General features: G+C 52.1%; 2 protein-coding genes across 3 annotated transcripts in view; one reads left to right on the plus strand and one right to left on the minus strand.

Annotated features, from left to right (window-relative positions):
- IRAG2 (inositol 1,4,5-triphosphate receptor associated 2) overlaps window positions 1-13,218 on the plus strand; it is a 53,668-nt gene extending 40,450 nt beyond the window's left edge. Inside the window, exons 24-37 of the mRNA XM_072144810.1 lie at window positions 17-84; window positions 5,930-5,979; window positions 6,058-6,112; window positions 6,293-6,341; window positions 6,434-6,461; window positions 6,716-6,856; window positions 8,409-8,543; window positions 8,620-8,764; window positions 8,840-8,877; window positions 8,970-9,032; window positions 11,906-11,964; window positions 12,081-12,182; window positions 12,401-12,502; window positions 12,720-13,218. Of these exons, the coding sequence (XP_072000911.1) occupies window positions 17-84; window positions 5,930-5,979; window positions 6,058-6,112; window positions 6,293-6,341; window positions 6,434-6,461; window positions 6,716-6,856; window positions 8,409-8,543; window positions 8,620-8,764; window positions 8,840-8,877; window positions 8,970-9,032; window positions 11,906-11,964; window positions 12,081-12,182; window positions 12,401-12,502; window positions 12,720-12,963 (1,279 nt within the window). The 3' untranslated portion in view covers window positions 12,964-13,218. The remainder of the gene's footprint in view (window positions 1-16; window positions 85-5,929; window positions 5,980-6,057; window positions 6,113-6,292; window positions 6,342-6,433; window positions 6,462-6,715; window positions 6,857-8,408; window positions 8,544-8,619; window positions 8,765-8,839; window positions 8,878-8,969; window positions 9,033-11,905; window positions 11,965-12,080; window positions 12,183-12,400; window positions 12,503-12,719) is intronic.
- DNAI7 (dynein axonemal intermediate chain 7) overlaps window positions 13,048-24,584 on the minus strand; it is a 29,967-nt gene continuing 18,430 nt past the window's right edge. For both annotated transcript variants that reach the window (XM_072144811.1, XM_072144812.1), the window contains 5 exons: window positions 14,930-15,116; window positions 14,627-14,841; window positions 14,275-14,439; window positions 14,066-14,179; window positions 13,048-13,473 (listed from right to left, as the gene is read on the minus strand). In XM_072144811.1, coding sequence (XP_072000912.1) covers window positions 13,216-13,473; window positions 14,066-14,179; window positions 14,275-14,439; window positions 14,627-14,841; window positions 14,930-15,116 — 939 coding nt within the window. In that variant the 3' untranslated portion in view covers window positions 13,048-13,215. The remainder of the gene's footprint in view (window positions 13,474-14,065; window positions 14,180-14,274; window positions 14,440-14,626; window positions 14,842-14,929; window positions 15,117-24,584) is intronic.

Raw genomic sequence — 24,584 nt, forward strand, 5'->3', positions numbered from 1 at the left:
TTATGTGTTTCTGCAGCATTTCTGTTGTGTCTCAGTCATCAGAAAACACATCGACTCTTCCCGATAACACAATCTCCTCATCCGGTCAGTGACCATCCCTGTATAATGTGTATGTAGTGATCTCCCCCTAGTAGTGGTGTATAATCTGTATGTAGTGAGCTCCTCCAAGTGGTGGTGTATAATGTGTATGTAGTGATCTCCCCCTAGTAGTGGTGTATAATCTGTATGTAGTGATCTCCTCCTAGTGGTGGTGTATAATGTGTATGTAGTGATCTCCCCCTAGTGGTGGTGTATAATGTGTATGTAGTGATCTCCCCCTAGTGGTGGTGTATAATGTGTATGTAGTGATCTCCCCCTAGTGGTGGTGTATAATGTGTATGTAGTGATCTCCTCCTAGTGGTGGTGTATAATCTGTATGTAGTGATCTCCCCCTAGTGGTGGTGTATAATGTGTATGTAGTGATCTCCCCCTAGTGGTGGTGTATAATGTGTATGTAGTGATCTCCCCCTAGTAGTGGTGTATAATGTGTATGTAGTGAGCTCCTCCAAGTGGTGGTGTATAATCTGTATGTAGTGATCTCCTCCTAGTGGTGGTGTATAATGTGTATGTAGTTATCTCCCCCTAGTGGTGGTGTATAATCTGTATGTAGTGATCTCCCCCTAGTGGTGGTGTATAATGTGTATGTAGTGATCTCCTCCTAGTGGTGGTGTATAATGTGTATGTAGTGATCTCCCCCTAGTGGTGGTGTATAATGTGTATGTAGTGATCTCCCCCTAGTGGTGGTGTATAATGTGTATGTAGTGATCTCCTCCTAGTGGTGGTGTATAATCTGTATGTAGTGATCTCCTCTTAGTGGTGGTGTATAATGTGTATGTAGTGATCTCCCCCTAGTGGTGGTGTATAATGTGTATGTAGTGATCTCCTCCTAGTGGTGGTGTATAATCTGTATGTAGTGATCTCCTCCTAGTGGTGGTGTATAATGTGTATGTAGTGATCTCCCCCTAGTGCTGGTGTATAATCTGTATGTAGTGATCTCCTTCTAGTGGTGGTGTATAATCTGTATGTAGTGATCTCATCCTAGTGGTGGTGTATCATGTGTATGTAGTGATCTCCTCCTAGTGGTGGTGTATAATGTGTATGTAGTGATCTCCCCCTAGTGGTGATGTATAATCTGTATGTAGTGATCTCCCCCTAGTGGTGGTGTATAATGTGTATGTAGTGATCTCCCCCTAGTGGTGGTGTATAATGTGTATGTAGTGAGCTCCCCCTAGTGGTGGTGTATAATGTGTATGTAGTGAGCTCCCCCTAGTGGTGGTGTATAATGTGTATGTAGTGAGCTCCCCCTAGTGGTGGTGTATAATGTGTATGTAGTGAGCTCCCCCTAGTGGTGGTGTATAATGTGTATGTAGTGAGCTCCCCCTAGTGGTGGTGTATAATGTGTATGTAGTGATCTCCTCCTAGTGGTGGTGTATAATGTGTATGTAGTGATCTCCTCCTAGTGGTGGTGTATAATGTGTATGTAGTGATCTCCCCCTAGTGGTGGTGTATAATGTGTATGTAGTGATCTCCCCCTAGTGGTGTATAATCTGTATGTAGTGATCTCCTCCTAGTGGTGGTGTATAATCTGTATGTAGTGATCTCCTCCTAGTGGTGGTGTATAATGTGTATGTAGTGAGCTCCCCCTAGTGGTGGTGTATAATCTGTATGTAGTGATATCCTCCTAGTGGTGGTGTATAATGTGTATGTAGTGATCTCCTCCTAGTGGTGGTGTACAATGTGTATGTAGTGATCTCCCCCTAGTGGTGGTGTATAATCTGTATGTAGTGATCTCCTCCTAGTGGTGGTGTATAATGTGTATGTAGTGATCTCCTCCTAGTGGTGGTGTATAATCTGTATGTAGTGATCTCCTCTTAGTGGTGGTGTATAATGTGTATGTAGTGATCTCCCCCTAGTGGTGGTGTATAATGTGTATGTAGTGATCTCCTCCTAGTGGTGGTGTATAATCTGTATGTAGTGATCTCCTCCTAGTGGTGGTGTATAATGTGTATGTAGTGATCTCCCCCTAGTGGTGGTGTATAATGTGTATGTAGTGATCTCCTCCTAGTGGTGGTGTATAATCTGTATGTAGTGATCTCCTCCTAGTGGTGGTGTATAATGTGTATGTAGTGAGCTCCCCCTAGTGGTGGTGTATAATGTGTATGTAGTGAGCTTCTCCTAGTGGTGGTGTATAATCTGTATGTAGTGATCTCCTCCTAGTGGTGGTGTATAATCTGTATGTAGTGATCTCCCCCTAGTGCTGGTGTATAATCTGTATGTAGTGATCTCCTCCTAGTGGTGGTGTATCATCTGTATGTAGTGATCTCCTCCTAGTGGTGGTGTATCATGTGTATGTAGTGATCTCCTAGTGGTGGTGTATAATGTGTATGTAGTGATCTCCCCCTAGTGGTGATGTATAATCTGTATGTAGTGATCTCCCCCTAGTGGTGGTGTATAATGTGTATGTAGTGAGCTCCCCCTAGTGGTGGTGTATAATGTGTATGTAGTGAGCTCCCCCTAGTGGTGGTGTATAATGTGTATGTAGTGAGCTCCCCCTAGTGGTGGTGTATAATGTGTATGTAGTGAGCTCCCCCTAGTGGTGGTGTATAATGTGTATGTAGTGAGCTCCCCCTAGTGGTGGTGTATAATGTGTATGTAGTGAGCTCCCCCTAGTGGTGGTGTATAATGTGTATGTAGTGAGCTCCCCCTAGTGGTGGTGTATAATGTGTATGTAGTGAGCTCCCCCTAGTGGTGGTGTATAATGTGTATGTAGTGAGCTCCCCCTAGTGGTGGTGTATAATGTGTATGTAGTGAGCTCCCCCTAGTGGTGGTGTATAATGTGTATGTAGTGAGCTCCCCCTAGTGGTGGTGTATAATGTGTATGTAGTGAGCTCCCCCTAGTGGTGGTGTATAATGTGTATGTAGTGAGCTCCCCCTAGTGGTGGTGTATAATGTGTATGTAGTGAGCTCCCCCTAGTGGTGGTGTATAATGTGTATGTAGTGATCTCCTCCTAGTGGTGGTGTATAATGTGTATGTAGTGATCTCCTCCTAGTGGTGGTGTATAATCTGTATGTAGTGATCTCCTCCTAGTGGTGGTGTATAATGTGTATGTAGTGAGCTCCCCCTAGTGGTGGTGTATAATGTGTATGTAGTGAGCTCCCCCTAGTGGTGGTGTATAATGTGTATGTAGTGAGCTCCCCCTAGTGGTGGTGTATAATGTGTATGTAGTAAGCTCCCCCTAGTGGTGGTGTATAATGTGTATGTAGTGAGCTCCCCCTAGTGGTGGTGTATAATGTGTATGTAGTGAGCTCCCCCTAGTGGTGGTGTATAATGTGTATGTAGTGAGCTCCCCCTAGTGGTGGTGTATAATGTGTATGTAGTGAGCTCCCCCTAGTGGTGGTGTATAATGTGTATGTAGTGAGCTCCCCCTAGTGGTGGTGTATAATGTGTATGTAGTGAGCTCCCCCTAGTGGTGGTGTATAATGTGTATGTAGTGAGCTCCCCCTAGTGGTGGTGTATAATGTGTATGTAGTGAGCTCCCCCTAGTGGTGGTGTATAATGTGTATGTAGTGAGCTCCCCCTAGTGGTGGTGTATAATGTGTATGTAGTGATCTCCTCCTAGTGGTGGTGTATAATGTGTATGTAGTGATCTCCTCCTAGTGGTGGTGTATAATGTGTATGTAGTGAGCTCCCCCTAGTGGTGGTGTATAATGTGTATGTAGTGATCTCCTCCTAGTGGTGGTGTATAATGTGTATGTAGTGATCTCCCCCTAGTGGTGGTGTATAATGTGTATGTAGTGATCTCCTCCTAGTGGTGGTGTATAATGTGTATGTAGTGATCTCCCCCTAGTGGTGGTGTATAATGTGTATGTAGTGAGCTCCCCCTAGTGGTGGTGTATAATGTGTATGTAGTGAGCTCCCCCTAGTGGTGGTGTATAATGTGTATGTAGTGATCTCCCCCTATTGGTGGTGTATAATGTGTATGTAGTGATCTCCCCCTATTGGTGGTGTATAATGTGTATGTAGTGAGCTCCCCCTAGTGGTGGTGTATAATGTGTATGTAGTGAGCTCCCCCTAGTGGTGGTGTATAATGTGTATGTAGTGAGCTCCCCCTAGTGGTGGTGTATAATGTGTATGTAGTGATCTCCTCCTAGTGGTGGTGTATAATGTGTATGTAGTGATCTCTTCCTAGTGGTGGTGTATAATGTGTATGTAGTGATCTCCTCCTAGTGGTGGTGTATAATCTGTATGTAGTGAGCTCCCCCTAGTGGTGGTGTATAATGTGTATGTAGTGAGCTCCCCCTAGTGGTGGTGTATAATGTGTATGTAGTGATCTCCTCCTAGTGATGTATAATGTGTATGTAGTGATCTCCCCCTAGTGGTGGTGTATAATGTGTATGTAGTGATCTCCTCCTAGTGGTGGTGTATAATGTGTATGTAGTGATCTCCTCCTAGTGGTGGTGTATAATCTGTATGTAGTGATCCCCCCTAGTGGTGGTGTATAATCTGTATGTAGTGATCTCCCCCTAGTGGTGGTGTATAATCTGTATGTAGTGATCTCCTCCTAGTAGTGGTGTATAATGTGTATGTAGTGATCTCCTCCTAGTGGTGGTGTATAATGTGTATGTAGTGAGCTCCCCCTAGTGGTGGTGTATAATGTGTATGTAGTGATCTCCCCCTAGTGGTTGTGTATAATCTGTATGTAGTGATCTCCCCCTAGTGGTGGTGTATAATGTGTATGTAGTGATCTCCCCCTAGTGGTGGTGTATAATGTGTATGTAGTGATCTCCTCCTAGTGGTGGTGTATAATCTGTACATAGTGATCTCCCCCTAGTGGTGGTGTATAATGTGTATGTAGTGATCTCCTCCTAGTGGTGGTGTATAATCTGTATGTAGTGAGCTCCCCCTAGTGGTGGTGTATAATGTGTATGTAGTGATCTCCCCCTAGTGGTGGTGTATAATGTGTATGTAGTGATCTCCTCCTAGTGATGTATAATGTGTATGTAGTGATCTCCCCCTAGTGGTGGTGTATAATGTGTATGTAGTGATCTCCTCCTAGTGGTGGTGTATAATGTGTATGTAGTGATCTCCTCCTAGTGGTGGTGTATAATCTGTATGTAGTGATCTCTCCCTAGTGGTGGTGTATAATCTGTATGTAGTGATCTCCCCCTAGTGGTGGTGTATAATCTGTATGTAGTGATCTCCTCCTAGTAGTGGTGTATAATGTGTATGTAGTGATCTCCTCCTAGTGGTGGTGTATAATGTGTATGTAGTGAGCTCCCCCTAGTGGTGGTGTATAATGTGTATGTAGTGATCTCCTCCTAGTGGTGGTGTATAATGTGTATGTAGTGATCTCCTCCTAGTGGTGGTGTATAATCTGTATGTAATGATCTCCTCCTAGTGGTGGTGTATAATGTGTATGTAGTGATCTCCCCCTAGTGGTGGTGTATAATGTGTATGTAGTGAGCTCCTCCTAGTGGTGGTGTATAATGTGTATGTAGTGATCTCCCCCTAGTGGTGGTGTATAATGTGTATGTAGTGATCTCCTCCTAGTGGTGGTGTATAATGTGTATGTAGTGATCTCCCCCTAGTGGTGGTGTATAATGTGTATGTAGTGATCTCCTCCTAGTGGTGGTGTATAATGTGTATGTAGTGATCTCCCCCTAGTGGTGGTGTATAATCTGTATGTAGTGATCTCCCCCTATTGGTGGTGTATAATCTGTATGTAGTGAGCTCCCCCTATTGGTGTATAATGTGTATGTAGTGATCTCCCCCTAGTGGTGGTGTATAATCTGTATGTAGTGATCTCCCCCTATTGGTGGTGTATAATCTGTATGTAGTGAGCTCCCCCTATTGGTGGTGTATAATCTGTATATTCCATATATTTTGCAGCGTTGCCAGTACAGGGCCGGTCTGATGATGCTGTGCAGGATGTTGTCTCTGTGAGTAGGACTACTATTCCCATCATATCTTCTAGTATCTGTTACCTTGTAGTTGCTGGATTGTTTCTTTTCTCTTAGGACTCGTCACACGTGAAGCTGATTGGTGATGATACGAGAGCGCAGACAGATCCAGGTGAGTCGCACTTGGTGTTAGGGATAAGTGTTAGCTCCGCCCTGATGACTCCGGCCTTTACTGCAGGCTGTAAAGTGATTCCTGTCTTGATCTTGCTGGCACTGCTGCCCTCTAGAGGACAGTCGGGGTACTGCAGCCGGTCCCTGTGATATGCGATGATTTGCTTTGTCTCCTCCTCAGGATCTGCGTCGTCTCCGGTGATGATTTCGCCGTCTGCGGAGGAGAACCAGTGAGTGTCGCCGGAGGCGTCTGTGACTTTTGTTTATTTTTTGTTTCTTGTTTCGTTCCTTTAGTCATTTTATTTATTTTCTTTTGCTTCAGTTGCTCAAACAATGAGAAGGAGATGGAGGTGAGTCGTGTGCAGACGCCGGGGAGAAGCTTCAGTTCTCGCTTTTACCGCTCGATAACTGTGCTCTGCTCCATTCACATCCAAAGCTGCAGCGGAAATATCCGGAGCTTCCTTCTCATCTCGGGCCTCGGAGCAGTCTCTGCTGGTTCAGTGTCTGCATTGCCTCTTGTATCAGGAGGTTGCAGTGTACCGGATGCAGCTCTGGTAGGGATTGGAGCGTGTGATGTTGTGTAACTCTGGGTCTGGTATTTTAGGCCGAGTTCTTGCGTCTTTCCCTCGGGTTTAAGTGCGACATCTTCACGTTGGATAAGAGGCTGCGACTTGAGGAAAGATCCCGGGATTTGGCAGAAGATAATCTGAAGAAGGAGCTGGGGAGCTGCATGAAGCTGCTGGAGGTCGGTGCTGCGCCTCGTACTGAAGCCCGGGGCCCCTCTGTGTCCGGGTGCAGGAACCCCCTCTGTGCCTGTGTTGGGTTTGGAGTATGGGACCATCCGTGTGCAGAGGCTGCTGGGGCATGTGGGCTCCCTGTGGAGGTTGGGGGCTGAGGATGCAGGGACCCCCTTGTGTGGAGCTTGTGTTTGGGGCGAGGATGCAGGTGCCCCCTGTGTGGAGGTTGGGCTGAGGGTATGCGAGGGGCCCGCTGTGTGGAGGTTGTGTGGCGGTAGGGGGCTGAGGATGCAGGGGCCCCCTTGTGTGGAGGTTGGGGGCTGAGGATGCAGGGACCCCCTTGTGTGGAGCTTGTGTTTGGGGCGAGGATGCAGGTGCCCCCTGTGTGGAGGTTGGGCTGAGGGTATGCGAGGGGCCCGCTGTGTGGAGGTTGTGTGGCGGTTGGGGGCTGAGGATGCAGGGGCCCCCTTGTGTGGCGGTTGGGGGCTGAGGATGCAGAGGGCCCCCTTGTGTGGCGGTTGTTGGGCTGAGGATGCAGAGGGCCCCCTTGTGTGGCGGTTGTTGGGCTGAGGATGCAGGGGCCCCCTTGTGTGGCGGTTGTGTTTGGGGCTGAGGATGCAGGGGCCCCCACGTGTGGCGGTTGTGTTTGGGGCTGAGGATGCAGGGGCCCCCACGTGTGGCGGTTGTGTTTGGGGCTGAGGATGCAGGGGCCCCCACGTGTGGCGGTTGTGTTTGGGGCTGAGGATGCAGGGGCCCCCACGTGTGGCGGTTGTGTTTGGGGCTGAGGATGCAGGGGCCCCCACGTGTGGCGGTTGTGTTTGGGGCTGAGGATGCAGGGGCCCCCACGTGTGGCGGTTGTGTTTGGGGCTGAGGATGCAGGGGCCCCCACGTGTGGCGGTTGTGTTTGGGGCTGAGGATGCAGGGGCCCCCACGTGTGGCGGTTGTGTTTGGGGCTGAGGATGCAGGGGCCCCCACGTGTGGCGGTTGTGTTTGGGGCTGAGGATGCAGGGGCCCCCACGTGTGGCGGTTGTGTTTGGGGCTGAGGATGCAGGGGCCCCCACGTGTGGCGGTTGTGTTTGGGGCTGAGGATGCAGGGGCCCCCACGTGTGGCGGTTGTGTTTGGGGCTGAGGATGCAGGGGCCCCCACGTGTGGCGGTTGTGTTTGGGGCTGAGGATGCAGGGGCCCCCACGTGTGGCGGTTGTGTTTGGGGCTGAGGATGCAGGGGCCCCCACGTGTGGCGGTTGTGTTTGGGGCTGAGGATGCAGGGGCCCCCACGTGTGGCGGTTGTGTTTGGGGCTGAGGATGCAGGGGCCCCCACGTGTGGCGGTTGTGTTTGGGGCTGAGGATGCAGGGGCCCCCACGTGTGGCGGTTGTGTTTGGGGCTGAGGATGCAGGGGCCCCCACGTGTGGCGGTTGTGTTTGGGGCTGAGGATGCAGGGGCCCCCACGTGTGGCGGTTGTGTTTGGGGCTGAGGATGCAGGGGCCCCCACGTGTGGCGGTTGTTGGGCTGAGGATGCAGGGGCCCCCCGCACCCCAGTGATAAGATGCTGGGTCCCCAGGCGCTGACGCCGCTCTGTGAGGAGGATAACCAGACGCAGGAGATAGTGAAGAAGCTGGAGAAGAGTCTGCAGTTCCTGAACCAGCACACGGCGCGGGTCGCCAGCCGCTCGGAGATGTTGGGCGCCATCCACCAGGTGAGAGACGGAGCGATGAGTAACCAGACTCCCAGACCTCTGCTTGCTGTCAGTGACTGGGGCCCTTGTGTTGCAGGAGAGCAGAGTCAGTAAGGCGGTGGAAGTCATGATCCAGCACGTGGAGAACCTGAAGCGCATGTACGCCAAGGAGCATGCGGAGCTGGAGGAGCTGCGGCAGGCCATGCACCAGAGCGAGCGCTCCAGCTGCAGCACGGAGAGAGGTGACCGGGGGCAGGTGTCTGGGGGGAGGGCGCCCCCTGCTGGCCAGGTGTAATATAACGTCTTCTCTCTTGTAGAGGATTCCCTGAAGCTGGCGGCCTCTATAGCGAGTAAGGTAGGTCCGGGGTCCGGAGCGCAGGGTCTGGGGTCCGGAGCGCGGGGCTCAGGGTCTTCTCCAGTCTCCATCTGACATCTTCTTCTCTGCAGCAGGTGTCGCCCGCCCGCAGGGTCAGCATGCCGGCGTACCCCCGAGGCACCGGATCACCCATGGTACGTCGTATAATCATCCCATCTCTGCTTCATTTCAGGGAATGGAAACCTGTTCTGACGCCTCACAGATGAGGGTTTGCTACAGTTTCTCACTTTCTTGTCAGTTCTCAGTCTCCTGGACTCCAGGTTGTGACTGTCAGAACCATTGGTCTGACCAGATACATTGTTACAAATCCTCAGCTGTGAGACGGATGAATGTTTCCGTTCATTGATTGGAGGAGAGAGCAGCGGGTCCTGGCGCCAGGCTGCTGTTTCGCTGTAGGTGCTTTTCTCCGGCTGTGTGTTTGCGGGTCTTAAAGGGGTCCTCCACTTTCAGCAAATAATTGGATATGGTTTGTGTAAGGAAAAGTTATACAATTTCCCGATATACCTTCTGTATCAATACATCAGTTATTTCTAGATCTCTGCTTGCTGTCAGTATATAGGAAGCCTCATTGTTTACTTCCAGTGGATAGAAAGCTGCCCCTGGCCATGTGATGTCACGCAGGTGCACGGCTCGTTAGTATCTCTGTCGTGTGACGTCACGCAGGTGTACGGCTCGTTAGTATCGCTGTCCTGTGATGTCACGCAGGTGCACGGCTCGTTAGTATCTCTGTCGTGTGACGTCACGCAGGTGCACGGCTCGTTAGTATCGCTGGCGTGTGATGTCACGCAGGTGCACGGCTCGTTAGTATCGCTGGCGTGTGATGTCACGCAGGTGCACGGCTCGTTAGTATCGCTGGCGTGTGATGTCACGCAGGGGCATGGCTCGTTAGTATCACTGTCGTGTGACGTCACGCAGGGGCACGGCTCGTTAGTATCGCTGTCGTGTGATGTCACGCAGGTGCACGGCTCGTTAGTATCGCTGTCGTGTGATGTCACGCAGGTGCACGGCTCGTTAGTATCGCTGGCGTGTGATGTCATGCAGGGGCATGGCTCGTTAGTATCGCTGTCCTGTGACGTCACGCAGGTGTACGGCTCGTTAGTATCGCTGTCGTGTGACGTCACGCAGGTGCACGGCTCGTTAGTATCGCTGGCGTGTGACGTCACGCAGGTGCACGGCTCGTTAGTATCGCTGTCGTGTGATGTCACGCAGGTGCACGGCTCGTTAGTATCGCTGTCGTGTGATGTCACGCAGGTGCACGGCTCGTTAGTATCGCTGGCGTGTGATGTCATGCAGGGGCATGGCTCGTTAGTATCGCTGTCCTGTGACGTCACGCAGGTGTACGGCTCGTTAGTATCGCTGGCGTGTGACGTCACGCAGGTGTACGGCTCGTTAGTATCGCTGGCGTGTGACGTCACGCAGGTGCACGGCTCGTTAGTATCGCTGTCGTGTGACGTCACGCAGGGGCACGGCTCGTTAGTATCGCTGGCGTGTGATGTCACGCAGGTGCACGGCTCGTTAGTATCGCTGGCGTGTGATGTCACGCAGGGGCACGGCTCGTTAGTATCGCTGGCGTGTGATGTCACGCAGGGGCACGGCTCGTTAGTATCGCTGGCGTGTGATGTCACGCAGGGGCATGGCTCGTTAGTATCGCTGTCCTGTGACGTCACGCAGGTGTACGGCTCGTTAGTATCGCTGGCGTGTGACGTCACGCAGGTGCACGGCTCGTTAGTATCGCTGTCGTGTGATGTCACGCAGGTGTACGGCTCGTTAGTATCGCTGGCGTGTGACGTCACGCAGGTGCACGGCTCGTTAGTATCTCTGTCGTGTGACGTCACGCAGGTGCACGGCTCGTTAGTATCGCTGGCGTGTGATGTCACGCAGGTGCACGGCTCGTTAGTATCGCTGGCGTGTGATGTCACGCAGGGGCATGGCTCGTTAGTATCGCTGTCCTGTGACGTCACGCAGGTGTACGGCTCGTTAGTATCGCTGTCCTGTGACGTCACGCAGGTGTACGGCTCGTTAGTATCGCTGGCGTGTGACGTCACGCAGGTGCACGGCTCGTTAGTATCGCTGTCGTGTGACGTCACGCAGGGGCACGGCTCGTTAGTATCGCTGGCGTGTGATGTCACGCAGGTGCACGGCTCGTTAGTATCGCTGGCGTGTGATGTCACGCAGGGGCATGGCTCGTTAGTATCTCTGGCGTGTGATGTCACGCAGGGGCACGGCTCGTTAGTATCGCTGGCGTGTGATGTCACGCAGGGGCATGGCTCGTTAGTATGGCTGTCGTGTGACGTCACGCAGGGGCACGGCTCGTTAGTATCGCTGGCGTGTGATGTCACGCAGGGGCATGGCTCGTTAGTATCGCTGTCCTGTGACGTCACGCAGGTGTACGGCTCGTTAGTATCGCTGGCGTGTGACGTCACGCAGGTGCACGGCTCGTTAGTATCGCTGTCGTGTGATGTCACGCAGGGGCACGGCTCGTTAGTATCGCTGGCGTGTGATGTCACGCAGGGGCATGGCTCGTTAGTATGGCTGTCCTGTGACGTCACGCAGGTGCACGGCTCGTTAGTATCGCTGTCGTGTGACGTCACGCAGGTGCACGGCTCGTTAGGATCGCTGGCCTGTGACGTCACGCAGGTGCACGGCTCGTTAGTATCGCTGTCGTGTGATCATTACTATTTACCGGATGACGGTAAAAATCACAGAGCACAGCAGTGTTAGGACACATCCAGCCCCCACTACAATCCTTGTCCCCAGTTATTGTCCCAGGAGCGGTGTGTAATTTGTGTATGTTATTAGTAGCAGCAGGACTGTGAAATATGGATTTATATTGCAGGATTGTAGTGATGGGGCACAAGTTGTCACACTGCTGTGCTCTGTGAGGAGAGGTGTGTAATCATACAGTGGCTGCTGAAGGCACAGAGCACAGCAGTGTGAGGACACAGCTGCTCATCACTTTTGATCCATTCTATTGCGGCTTTTGATGTATTTTTTTGCCCCCCCCCAGGATTTGTTTGGAGGAGACAAACTTGATGGAAAATTACAGCATCGCAGATCAAACAGCTGGTGAGTCTCCTGGAAACCACCCATGGGGGAGGGGACGTAAAGGGGGAGGGGCCCGAGCCTTGTCAGACATCTGTAGTGAGAACCCCTTTAAATGCAGATAACCCTTGTGTCCCCAGGAAGCTGGTGGGCTCCCGACAGAACGACAACCGCCCGACGCTGCAGCGCTTCATGGACAACTACCCGCGCCCGGAGCCGACGGAGGAGACCGTCATCAAGGAGTAAGTGAGAGTCTGTGTCCATCCAAAGGGTTAGGAAGGAGCCGGCGCTTATCCTCTCGCACAGACACAAGGAGGGAGGGAGATCACCATAAACGCCTCCTTGCCCCTCCTTCCTGGACCTGTAGTCTGGTGTAGTCTGTAGTCGGCTCCGCCCACTCCTTTAAAAATTATTATTATTATTATTATTATTTTTTTTTTTAACGCTGCTGTTTTACCAGGGATGAGCCGATCCCAGAGGTAACCGAAGAGGTGAAAGAAGAGCGAGTCCGAAAATACAGCTACATCCAGAAATCCCTCCCCCCGTCCAAGGCGGAATCTACGTAAGTTTATAATGAGTGGTTACTGGGTGTGTTTGCTCCAGTCACCTCCAGAGCTGCATCCACCATACAGATGCTGATCAAAATTGTGTGTGAGAGTGCAGTATTTTCCTGCAGCTTTGGTTGTGACTGGAGTATAAATCTACAGATATTAATGTGAATGTTTTGTGTATTTGCTGCAGCTTTGGTTGTGACTGGAGGTTTTGTGTATTCTCTGCAGTTACAGTAAAGTGGTGTCCTGGACGTGGCCCCTGCAGCGTTGGGTCTCGCACATCCACAAGCCTCTGGTGGTGTGGGCGCTGGCCGTCCTCCTGCTGGTGACCCTCCTGGGCTTCCTCACCGGCCTCTCCTTCCATAAGCCTGTGGATGGCGCTCCCGTGGGCACCGGCGTCTCGTGGACCTCCGTCCAGCAGCTCCTGTGGCCGTACACCGGCCTCCACCACAACGCCCCTCCCCCCGTGTGAGTTCCCACAGTCTATCAGGTTTTCTAGAGCTGAAGTTTTGTACCTTTGTGTCAGGACATCTTTAATATAAGTGAATGCTATGTATATATTATGTATATTTTATTATGGGGCCAGGATACACCAGCTGTAATGTTTAGCCCTGCCTGTGGGGGAGGGGCCTGCTTAGCCCCGCCTCTGGGGGAGGGGTCTGCACTGTTTTTACCTGCCTGGATGTGCTTGGTTGTGGTATTTATTCAATAAAGTTGTGTCTTGTTACGAGTGTGTCAGCGGTCTGGTGGCGCTCAGCAGCGAGTAGACGCAGTCTAGGAAGAGGTGGTGGGCTCGGCGCAGTCTCTCGGGGGCTTCGGCGCTGCAGTGGTCTCTGATCATGTGATACAGCGTGGAGTGGAAGGCGCTGCCCGGGTACAGCTCCTCCGAGAAGACATCGCTGGACTCGGAGAGACCGAGGCGCTGCCACCTCTGGGGGCTCTGCATGTACAGCGACCAGTCCGAGCCGGAGCCTTCCCTCACCTGGAAGGTAACGGAGAGGAGATCTGGTAACACCAGGAGGGGGCGGAGCCAGAGTACAAGAAGCAGCATCAACCAATCACCCAGGATTATGTACAGTCCCTGCTCCTCCTCCTACTGTGCGGCTCCTGCACAGCCCCCACTACAGGAAGGGGGTAATCCTTTCCTTGTACTGACCCCGCCCATCTGACTCCTCCACAACAGTTAGATGGGCGGGGACAGTATAAGGAAAAGATTACCCCCCCCCCCCTTTACTGTTGTGAGGGCTGTGGAGGAGTCAGATGGGTGGGGACAGTATAAGAATTACCCCTGACTCCACAGCTCTCAAATAACCCGCCCAACTGACTCCTCCACAGCCCTCGCAACAGTAAGGGAGTAATCCTTTCCTTATACTGACCCCGCCCATCTGACTCCTCAACAAAACTGACTCTTTAGCCCTTCATATTAACGCGGACTGCCCCGCCCATTAAACTATTCCTTCCTCTCGGGATGTTGACTCCCTCACTTACCTCTTCTAGCTGTACCCCTCCCACATGACTCCTCCTTCCTCTAGCAGGTGCTGACCCTTTTCCCCGCCCATCTGAATTCCTCTCACCTTCATGATGATTCGCTCGTAGCCGCAGCTTTGGTTCCACTTGCTCCAGGCAAAGGAGAAGGAGGGGCAGAGCAGCGCCATTTCCTTGTACGCCGCGTCCTCCGCCGCTTCATTCTGGGGGGAAAAAAAAGCTTCCTCAAGATCCGCCCGCGACGTCACCAAAACCAACATGGCGGCTGTGATGTCATAGGGCGTGAACATCTCCTTACCTTCTTATTGATGCTGACGTATTTCCCAGAATCCTCTGCGGGGAAGACATTGAGGCCGACCTTCTTCATGGCGGCCTGGAGGCGCAGGGGAGTCGTCCACCTCCCGATGACATCAGACAAGTCTCCGCCCACCTCGGACACGGCGGCCAGACGGCACTGATCGTCCTGCGCCAATCACATAGCGTTATCTCTCACCTCTGCTTGCTGTCAGTGAATTAGACTGGGATGATGGGTCCCTCTCTACTATGTACTGCCCGGATTGGATGCAATTGTAACAACCCCTCAGCAGTGAGAAGTCGTCAGCCCAGGATGGGTAACGTTGTCATACAGTGACCGGCAGCAGAGGTCTTACCTTGATCTCTATCTGCAGGTGGGTCCAGGCGGTGGAGATGCTGAGTGACGCCTCGTTGTCGCCCCTGGGGGTCAGTTCCCAGGACTCGTAGGGCATGTGCAGGTGCGTCTCCGCCATCAGGGTGAAGGTGTAGAAGGCGTCCATCCTGAACGTCAGCTCCCGCAGCTCCGGGTTATACTTGGGCTCCAGGATCGCGTCCGTTTTCCAGTTGTTGGCTAAAAATATAATAAATATGAGGGGATCAGGACCCCGAGCAGCAGCGTCACCGGACCCCCCCCCCCCCCCAGAACCGGGTCACGTTACTTTCTGGGTCCCAGCGAGCCACGTGAGGGTCCTCAAAGAAGACGACGGAGGCCGGGACTTTAAGGGAGACTCCAACCGGAGGAGAACGAAGACCCTCCATGTCCTTCTCCTGCAGAGACACCCCCAGACCAGAGGAGAGGAGCGACTCCTGAGGGTACGGGAACGGCTGGAGACCCCCAGACACCAGCTGCCGAATACAGAGGAAGCGGCATTATACCCCAGAGCTGCACTCACTATTCTGCTGCTGGTGCAGTCACTGTGTACATACATGACATTACTTATCCTGTACTGATCCTGAGTTACATCCTGTATTATACCCCAGAGCTGCACTCACTATTCTGCTGCTGGTGCAGTCACTGTGTACATACATGACATTACTTATCCTGTACTGATCCTGAGTTACATCCTGTATTATACTCCAGAGCTGCACTCACTATTCTGCTGCTGGTGCAGTCACTGTGTACATACATGACATTACTTATCCTGTACTGATCCTGAGTTACATCCTGTATTATACCCCAGAGCTGCACTCACTATTCTGCTGCTGGTGCAGTCACTGTGTACATACATGACATTACTTATCCTGTACTGATCCTGAGTTACATCCTGTATTATACCCCAGAGCTGCACTCACTATTCTGCTGCTGGTGCAGTCACTGTGTACATACATGACATTACTTATCCTGTACTGATCCTGAGTTACATCCTGTATTATACTCCAGAGCTGCACTCACTATTCTGCTGCTGGTGCAGTCACTGTGTACATACATGACATTACTTATCCTGTACTGATCCTGAGTTACATCCTGTATTATACCCCAGAGCTGCACTCACTATTCTGCTGCTGGTGCAGTCACTGTGTACATACATGACATTACTTACCCTGTACTGATCCTGAGTTACATCCTGTAAATCTTTTATTTTATATAAAAGTGAAAAACATAACAATAATAAACATAAATAAAGCCATAACTTCTGGCAAAAGAATTACAAAAGAACAAATATAAACGAAAATAAACTTACAAAACCTCCTGGCCCAGCCACACACACACCACACACACAGCATGAAAACAAACAAAACCTTCACCCAGTCCCACCACCTAAATTTTTTTTTTTTTTTTTTTATATCAAAATACACAGCAAAATACACATAAATAAACAATAAACACAGAAATAACAATGAATATAACGGAAATAACATTAATAACATTAAATAACATAAAATATAACTAACTAAATCCCACGCCCATCACCCTCCCCCCCCCCAGACACTGGTCTAACGTCCAAAGTTCGCGTTATATAGTCCAGACCAGTGCCCAGGATCGTACAGTCCAAGTCCCGTCCACCCCCCTCCCAACCTAACACCCTAACACCAACACCCCAAAACCAACCAACCTATATACACAAGAACTATAACTACATATAACTATATACACACTGTACACAAGATACAAACACATTAAACAAATCAACACATAACAAATCCAAACCACATAAAGCCCAGGTTCGGCGCCTGCAAGCCCCTACATCACTATATGCTCAGATACAAAACAAAAATCTACAGTGCAGCATCAGCCCCAACACCAGGAGAGGAGATGACAGACTAAGGGACACTAAAGGAGAACCCCCTCCAAAGGAGAGAGGCCCTCCCCGTGCCCAGCCTCTCATACTCCAGAGAGCGCACCTTCACCAGGTCACCCAGAATTTTCCTAACCACCTCATCCACCGGGAGGATTTTACGCTGCGTCGATACTAAACACCGTGCGTTCCACGTGTGGTACCTGACCACTAGGCTAACTAGAAATAACGTGCATCGGTCCCGGCCACCCAGGCCTCTGAATGCTCCATAGGCCCACTCCGCATAGGAGAGACCGGCCAACCCGGGCCAATGGATGGAAGCGCCCACCCGGTTGTACACCTCTGTGTTAAAGGGGCACTGAAGCAGGAAGTGGTCCATGCTCTCCAGCAGGCCACCGCACTCCTCCCGGGGACAACCCCTTTCCTCAGAGCTCCTACACTTCAGATTGTCCCTCACACACAGCTTTCCATGGAAGCAGCGCCAAGCCAAGTCCCAAAACTTCAAGGGGATCCTGATGGAATTCAAAAGACCTAAACCCACCCCAAGATCCCGACTTGGGCAATCCCTGAGGGCCAGAGGCTTCTGGAAATGGGTCAACAGAACCCTCTTGTCAAGGAGTTTCCTCGACATGGTTCTGATCTCCCACATTCCCAGACCCCACCGGCGAATCACCTTCAGAACCGGGGTAGCGTAAGCCGGAAGATGCCCATGCGGTGTACGAAGATCCTTCACTCGCCCTCCTGTCTCCCATTCCTGGAAGAAAGGCCTAAACCATCCCCTACAGGAGTATACCCACGGAGGAGCCCATCCCCTGCAGGAGTGTACCCACGGAGGAGCCCATCCCCTGCAGGAGTATACCCACGGAGGAGCCCTCTCTTTCCAGAGGTTTGCTACATTGATCTTAAGAAAGGTATTCACTAGGAACACCACAGGGTTGACCATACACAACCCTCCTTGTCTCCTCGTGCGGTAAGTAACCTCCCTCTTGATAAGGTTCAGCCTATTCCCCCATAACAGCTGGAAGAACAGACTGTACACCCGAGTCCAGAGGGGTTCTGGCAACATGCACACACTGCCCAGATAAATCAGCAATGGGAGCAGGTAGGTTTTGATCAGGTAAACCCTTTCTCTGAGGGTCAAAGACCAACCCTTCCACTGGTCCACCCTCTGAGCGGCGATCTTAAGCCTGCCGTCCCAGTTTTGCATGGGGTAATCCCCCTGGCCAAATTCGATGCCGAGAACTTTGGCAGAGTCTTGGGGCCCTGGAAGAGTGTCCGGGAGATCAAAGCCTGGATCCCCCTCTCCCAGCCAGAGACTCTCACACTTATCCCGGTTGATCTTGGACCCAGAAGCCTCTGAGTAGCGGTCAACCTCTGACATCACCCATTGCGCCTCCCCTCTCGAGGACACAAAAACAGTGACGTCATCGGCGTACGCTACCACCCTTAGAGTGGCTTCCGGTGCTGCCCGGTCCATCCCGACTCCCACTAACGGCCCACGATCAACCCTCCTAAGGAATGGGTCAATCGCGAACACGTATAAAAGTGGGCTCAGAGGACAACCCTGGCGAACACCAGACCCAACCTCAAAAGAGCGGCCAATCCAACCGTTCACAAGCGGGAAACTCTCTGCCCCTGCGTACAAAACTTTCAGCCAATTGACAAACTCCCCCGGCAGGCCATACCTCAGAAGGACAGACCAGAGGTACTCGTGGTTAACCCGATCAAACGCTTTTGCCTGATCCAAGGACAGCAAGTACCCCTTCCAGTTACCAGCCCTGCCCTGCTCCACTGCCTCCCGGACACAAAGCACAGCACTAAATGTACTGCGGCCTGGAACAGAGCAGTGCTGAGTCCCCGAAAGGAGCCGGGGCGCAAACTGCACCAGCCGATTAAACAGCACCTTTGCCAAAACCTTTCTGTCCGTATTGAGAAGCGCTATGGGACGCCAGTTCTCAATACGAGATCGGTCCTTACCTTTTGACAGAATGATCAGGGCAGACCTCCTCATTGACTTCGGCAGAGCGCCCGAGGAAAGACACTCATTGAATACCTCAGTCAAGAGGGGAACCAAGGCGTCCTTAAAGGTCTTATAAAACTCAGATGTTAAGCCATCCGGACCTGGCGATTTCTTGAGGGCGAGCCCTTCAATCGCCCGGCTGACTTCCTCTTCCCTAATCATCTCTGTCAAAACATCAAGAGAGGGGTCTACTCCTGGCTCAGGGACAGTTTCAGCCAGGAAAGCCGACATCACATCCCGATCTAGATCCTTCCTGCCCAAGAGGTGCGAGTAGAAGGATCTGACGACCTCCAGGATCCCTGATCTGGACCTTTTCAGGGATCCCGTACTGTCAACCAGTCCCGTGACAACTTTACCATTCACTGACATCTTGCAGTTTCTGTAAGGGTCGGGCGAGCGGTATTTCCCGTAATCCCTCTCAAAAACCAAAGATGCGTGTCTATCGTACTGACACCTCTTCAGCAAGGATTTCACTCTGGAGATGTCCTCACGACTACCCCCAGTCGAGACGAGATGCTCGAGTTTCCTCCTCAGGCCCTGATACAGGCGGTACCTGTCCAGGCTCCTGAGGCTCGAGAGCTGGCGGAAGAATCTCGCCACCCTTTTCTTGAGCATCTCCCACCACTCTGACTTACTGCTACAAAGGCCCAGCAATGGTACCTGGCTCTGAAGAAAGTCCTCAAAGGATTGTCTTATCTCTGCTTCTTCCAGGAGAGACGAATTGAGCTTCCAGTAGCCTCTTCCCATCCGGGGGGTCTCTGTAACATTCAGAGAAAACAAAATTAAACAGTGGTCGGAGAACTCCACCTCAACAACGGACACTGCTGAAGAGATGGCTTCCTCCTTTAAATAAAACCTGTCTATTCTAGACCTGCAGCTACCCCTATAATAGGTGAACCCTGCGTGGCCTGGGGTGTGCCGGATGTGGACATCCACCAGGCGAGCCTCATTAGCTATGCTATTAAGAGCGACGCTATCATAAGTCAGCTTGTCTCTGGAACCTCCCCTATCCTGGGACCTCGTGACAGCATTGAAGTCCCCTCCAAAGACCACCTGCCGACTTGTAAAAAGGTAGGGCTTGATCCTCATAAAGAGACACTTCCTGTCCCACTTGGACTGGGGACCATAGATGTTAATTAGGCGAAGTTCTTGTCCCTTCATGAGGACATCCAGGATCAGGCACCTCCCCATTTCTAACTCAATAACTCGTCGGCATTCTACCGGTGCGGTAAAAAGTACCGCCACTCCGCTATACGGCTCGGCCGCAAGAGACCAATAGGAAGGCCCGTGTCTCCATTCCCTCTTAGCTTTAAACATGGCCGCCAAATCTGGCAGCCTGGTCTCCTGCAAAAATAAAATGTCGGCTTCAACGCGGCCGAGAAAATCAAAGGCCGCAAATCTAGCCGCATCAGACTTAATGCTGGCGACATTAATGGACGCCAGCGTCAACGGAGTGGGTGCCGCCATCATGAGTGATTGAGTTAGACGGCTTTCTTTTTCCCACCGCCCTTCTCTTCAGTTTCAGAAGAGGACCCTTTCCCTCTCTTTTTTGAAACTGTAGTGTCCATATCAGCTCTTTCATCCTCGTCTCCGGACTCCAGGTCAGTCTCCCATTCTGAGGACGAAGCATCCCCAGCGGAAGACTCAGCATCTCCTGAAAGCCCTCCCGCCCTCTCCGGAACCTCACCCTCAACCTCTGAGGCAGAGACGTTGTCAAGGGCTTGGAACCGGTTGGAAAGACCAACCAGAGGGGAATCAGCTTTACCTTCCTTTGGCTTCTGAGTCAGGGTGAGAGAAGATTGTAAATCTCCCTTCTTTTTCTTTTTCCTTTTGCCCTGCTTGCGCTTTTCCTGTAGCCACGCCCTATTATCCTCATCCATACTCTCATAATGGGAGGATTCTGAGAGCGTGGCCGCTTCCTCCCTCTGGATCCTCCTGACCTCCTCATCCAACTCATCATTCCTCGGGGCCTCAGCAACAAGATTGGGCTGTAGGACAGGGCCGGGGGCAGTGACCCGCGACTCCCCCACCTCCCTGTCCCTTTGGCGCCTCTCCTGACGCCTCTGTCGTGATGGCGTCACTTTCTTATCTTTCTTCCCTGGCCCCTCAGTTCCTCCGCCTCTGCTAGTCCCCTCCCCAGCAGATTCGGCCTCATGGCCTTCACCCACCGGAGCCAGAACCGCATTAGCAAAAGAACGAGGACAACGGCTGAATGGGTGACCTAAGTCACCACACAGGTGACACCGAATCTGCTTACAGGATGCAGCGAGATGGCCGACACCCCCACACAACGCGCACTTCTGCACGGTGCAGTTTGCGCTGAAATGTGTGGGGTCACCGCACCTGTGGCACAGCTTAGGCTGACCCTGGTAGAAGATCTGGATGCGATCCCTCCCCAGGAAGGCTGATGACGGGATGTGGGCAACCGAGTTACCTGAAACCTTTAACTTCATCATAAAGGTCCAGGCCCCTGACCAGATACCAAACTCGTCACGATTTTTCCTTGGCGTCTCCAATACTTCACCATATCGCCCAAGCCAAGTCATGATGTCATAGCAAGAAAGTGATTCATTACGGGTTAAAACGGTCACTTTCTTGACCTGGTTTTGGCGAGACACTGCCTGAACAGCAAAGTCTCGCCAACCGGGCATGTTCTTTTTCAGCTCATAATTCCCCCAGAAGAGCTCAAGTCCCTCTGGGCGAACAAAACTGACATCGAACTCAGATGTGCCATAAGGATGAATCAAGGCAAAGATGTCTATCGCCTTGAAGCCCATCTCTAGGAGGAGCTCAACCACCTTAGTTCTAGGTGGACACGCATCACTGCCCCGCCACCTAAGACGGACCACATTCCTACGTGCGCCACCTGGCCCGGCTGTCGGGAGGGACCATGCAGTTTCCCCCCCTCTATTTTCTCGGAAGGCTCCAAGGCCGTGCCTCTCTATCCAGAAGGACAGATCAACCTCTCCACCCTCTACAGTGATTGATCTTTCCCCTTTTCTCAGAGCTTCCAGAAGACGCTGCTGCAAAATATTGCCCCTAGGGCCCGAAGACGAGGAGGATGGGAAATCTCCCCCAGCAGTGACACTGGCATAACTTCTGCCACCGCTGGGGGTTGCCACCGCTGGGGGTACAACAGGACCAGATCCCACCATACCCCCACCCATAACAGCCCTCTTATTACCTGCAAAACATCCCACAACACCATCACCTCCCACCATAGCATCACCACAAGTCCCAGCAACACCACCAGCCACACCAGTATCTCTACTCACAGGAACCTCCCCAGTTACAGCAACACCTCCCACCATAGCAGCACCACTAGTCCCAGCAATACCTCTCTCCATACCACCATCTCCACTCACAACAGCCCCGCCACTCACAACAGCCCCCTCATCCACAGCAACACTTCCACTCATAGTAACAACATCACCTCCCGCCATAGCAGCACCACTAGTCCCAGCAATACCTTTCTCCATACCACCATCTCCACTCACAGCAGCCCCGCCACTCACAACAGCCCCCTCATCCACAGCAACACTTCCACTCATAGTAACAACATCACCTCCCACCATAGCAGCACCACTAGTCCCAGCAATAGCTCTCTCCATACCACCATCTCTACTCACAGCACCACCATCACCTGCATTTTCTCCCCCTGATAACGATCCTTCAGCCACAGCACCATTCACACTCGCTGGACCAGCAGTAACGACGGACGGCAGGACAGCCTCAGCATCTCTGGCCATAGGGGCAGAGGCCACCTCCACAGAACCAATTCCCCCGGCCTGCATGATCTGTCCAGAGGTGACCCCAACCCCAGATTGGCTTTTGCCCTCCGCTTCTTCGGCGTCAGATTTCAGTTTGCGTTTGGTTGCCGTCCGTCTTTCACCAGTCTCTACAGGATGTCTATTTTCATTATTACCAATTCCAATACAAAACAGGACTTTTTTTTCCATGGAGAAATCGCCACCGCTGGGAGGACTGGGACTGGGACCCGTAACCGACGCCGACACCAGGCTGCCCCCCCCTCCCCCTGGGGAGCAGGCCACAGTGCCGGTGCTAGATGGAGCGCCCCCCGCGGGGCGACACTCAGTGTCCGGCCTTTCAGCCGATGCTTTCCCTGCTCCATTTCCACTACTACAAGCAGAGATGGAGCTTTGCGCCTCGCCACCTGGCTTTGTAATCTCCCTGCACCCTTGCACCGGGTCCACAGCAGAACTCGGGAGGGTTTGGGTAGCAGGGCTTGCACAGTGAACTGACCCTGCGCTTTGCCCGGGGGGGTGTACAGGGAGGGGGGTAAAGATGAAACGTACCTCTTCTTGCTGCTTTGGCCTGGTCTTCTTTGCCTTCCTCCGGCTGCTCCCCCCAGTGGCTTCCTCTGGGAGTTCATCGCCAAAAGAAAAGTTTTCCATGCGCACTGGGGACTCGAGCAGCCGGATCTCCGCCATGAGCGCCCCTCCCTGGCTGCCGGTGTCACTGTCCTCCCCCGAGCGAGGTGTTACTGCTGGCTGTCCTGCAGGGGGCCCACTGCACGAGGCCTGCTGATCTTCCTGCAGGCCGCCAGGTGGGAACTGCTGCTCGTTATCATCATCATCATCCTCCTCCTCCACCTGGCTCGCAGGCTGCAACCCCTTCAGCCTCTGCTCTCTGGTATCAGCCATGTCTGCAAATCTGTCATCATTCAACAATTTTTCCTTGAATGGACCGCCGTTCTCGCTAATAAAAGTCTTTCTTATAAGAAGCTTCTCAATGTCTGATTTCAGTCTTTTAATCTCACCGGTAATCTCCGTCCTCTGCTTCCCCATTGCTGTATTCACCCTGGCACGGGCACAACGCAGCTCCTCCCGGAGCCTCCTGATGGTCTTACTTGCCTCTTCATACTCACAGAGGTGGCTCTGGACCCGGGAGGCATAGGTGGACAAAGACTCCCGGGGTCCCTGCACCGCCCAGCCTCCCACCGCATGGTCAGCCTTACCTCTGTGAGCACTCCGCTTCATGGCTCCAGCCCCGGAAGGACCGCTCCCACCCGCACCGACTTGGGCATTCTGCTTCTGGGTTCTCCGCTTCTCAGGGGGAGCAGGAGCCGTATTGCTACGACTCCGGGTGGAACGTCTCACCCCTGAGTCCTCCATAGCGCTGGCCGGTTGCTGTCCTCTCCTGCCTCCCGCCGGCCTAGACCGGGAAGCAGGAGCCTGGGACTTGGCTCCCTCACTCATCCCCAGGAACCTAACTCCCTCCCTGGGAGAGGAGAGAGCAGGCCCTGGGCGGGCAGATCTTCCTCCAGGAGCTCAGGAGCACAAACACACAGCAGCTCCACACACAGCCACACACTCTGCTAATGAGATAACGATCTCCAGAGCTGCACTCACTATTCTGCTGCTGGTGCAGTCACTGTGTACATACATGACATTACTTATCCTGTACTGATCCTGAGTTACATCCTGTATTATACCCCAGAGCTGCACTCACTATTCTGCTGCTGGTGCAGTCACTGTGTACATACATGACATTACTTATCCTGTACTGATCCTGAGTTACATCCTGTATTATACTCCAGAGCTGCACTCACTATTCTGCTGCTGGTGCAGTCACTGTGTACATACATGACATTACTTATCCTGTACTGATCCTGAGTTACATCCTGTATTATACCCCAGAGCTGCACTCACTATTCTGCTGCTGGTGCAGTCACTGTGTACATACATGACATTACTTATCCTGTACTGATCCTGAGTTACACCCTGTATTATACCCCAGAGCTGCACTCACTATTCTGCTGCTGGTGCAGTCACTGTGTACATACATGACATTACTTATCCTGTACTGATCCTGAGTTACATCCTGTATTATACTCCAGAGCTGCACTCACTATTCTGCTGCTGGTGCAGTCACTGTGTACATACATGACATTACTTACCCTGTACTGATCCTGAGTTACATCCTGTATTATACCCCAGAGCTGCACTCACTATTCTGCTGCTGGTGCAGTCACTGTGTACATACATGACATTACTTATCCTGTACTGATCCTGAGTTACATCCTGTATTATACCC

This window comes from Engystomops pustulosus, chromosome 4, assembly GCF_040894005.1.
Source record: "Engystomops pustulosus chromosome 4, aEngPut4.maternal, whole genome shotgun sequence".
Taxonomy (NCBI): domain Eukaryota; kingdom Metazoa; phylum Chordata; class Amphibia; order Anura; family Leptodactylidae; genus Engystomops; species Engystomops pustulosus.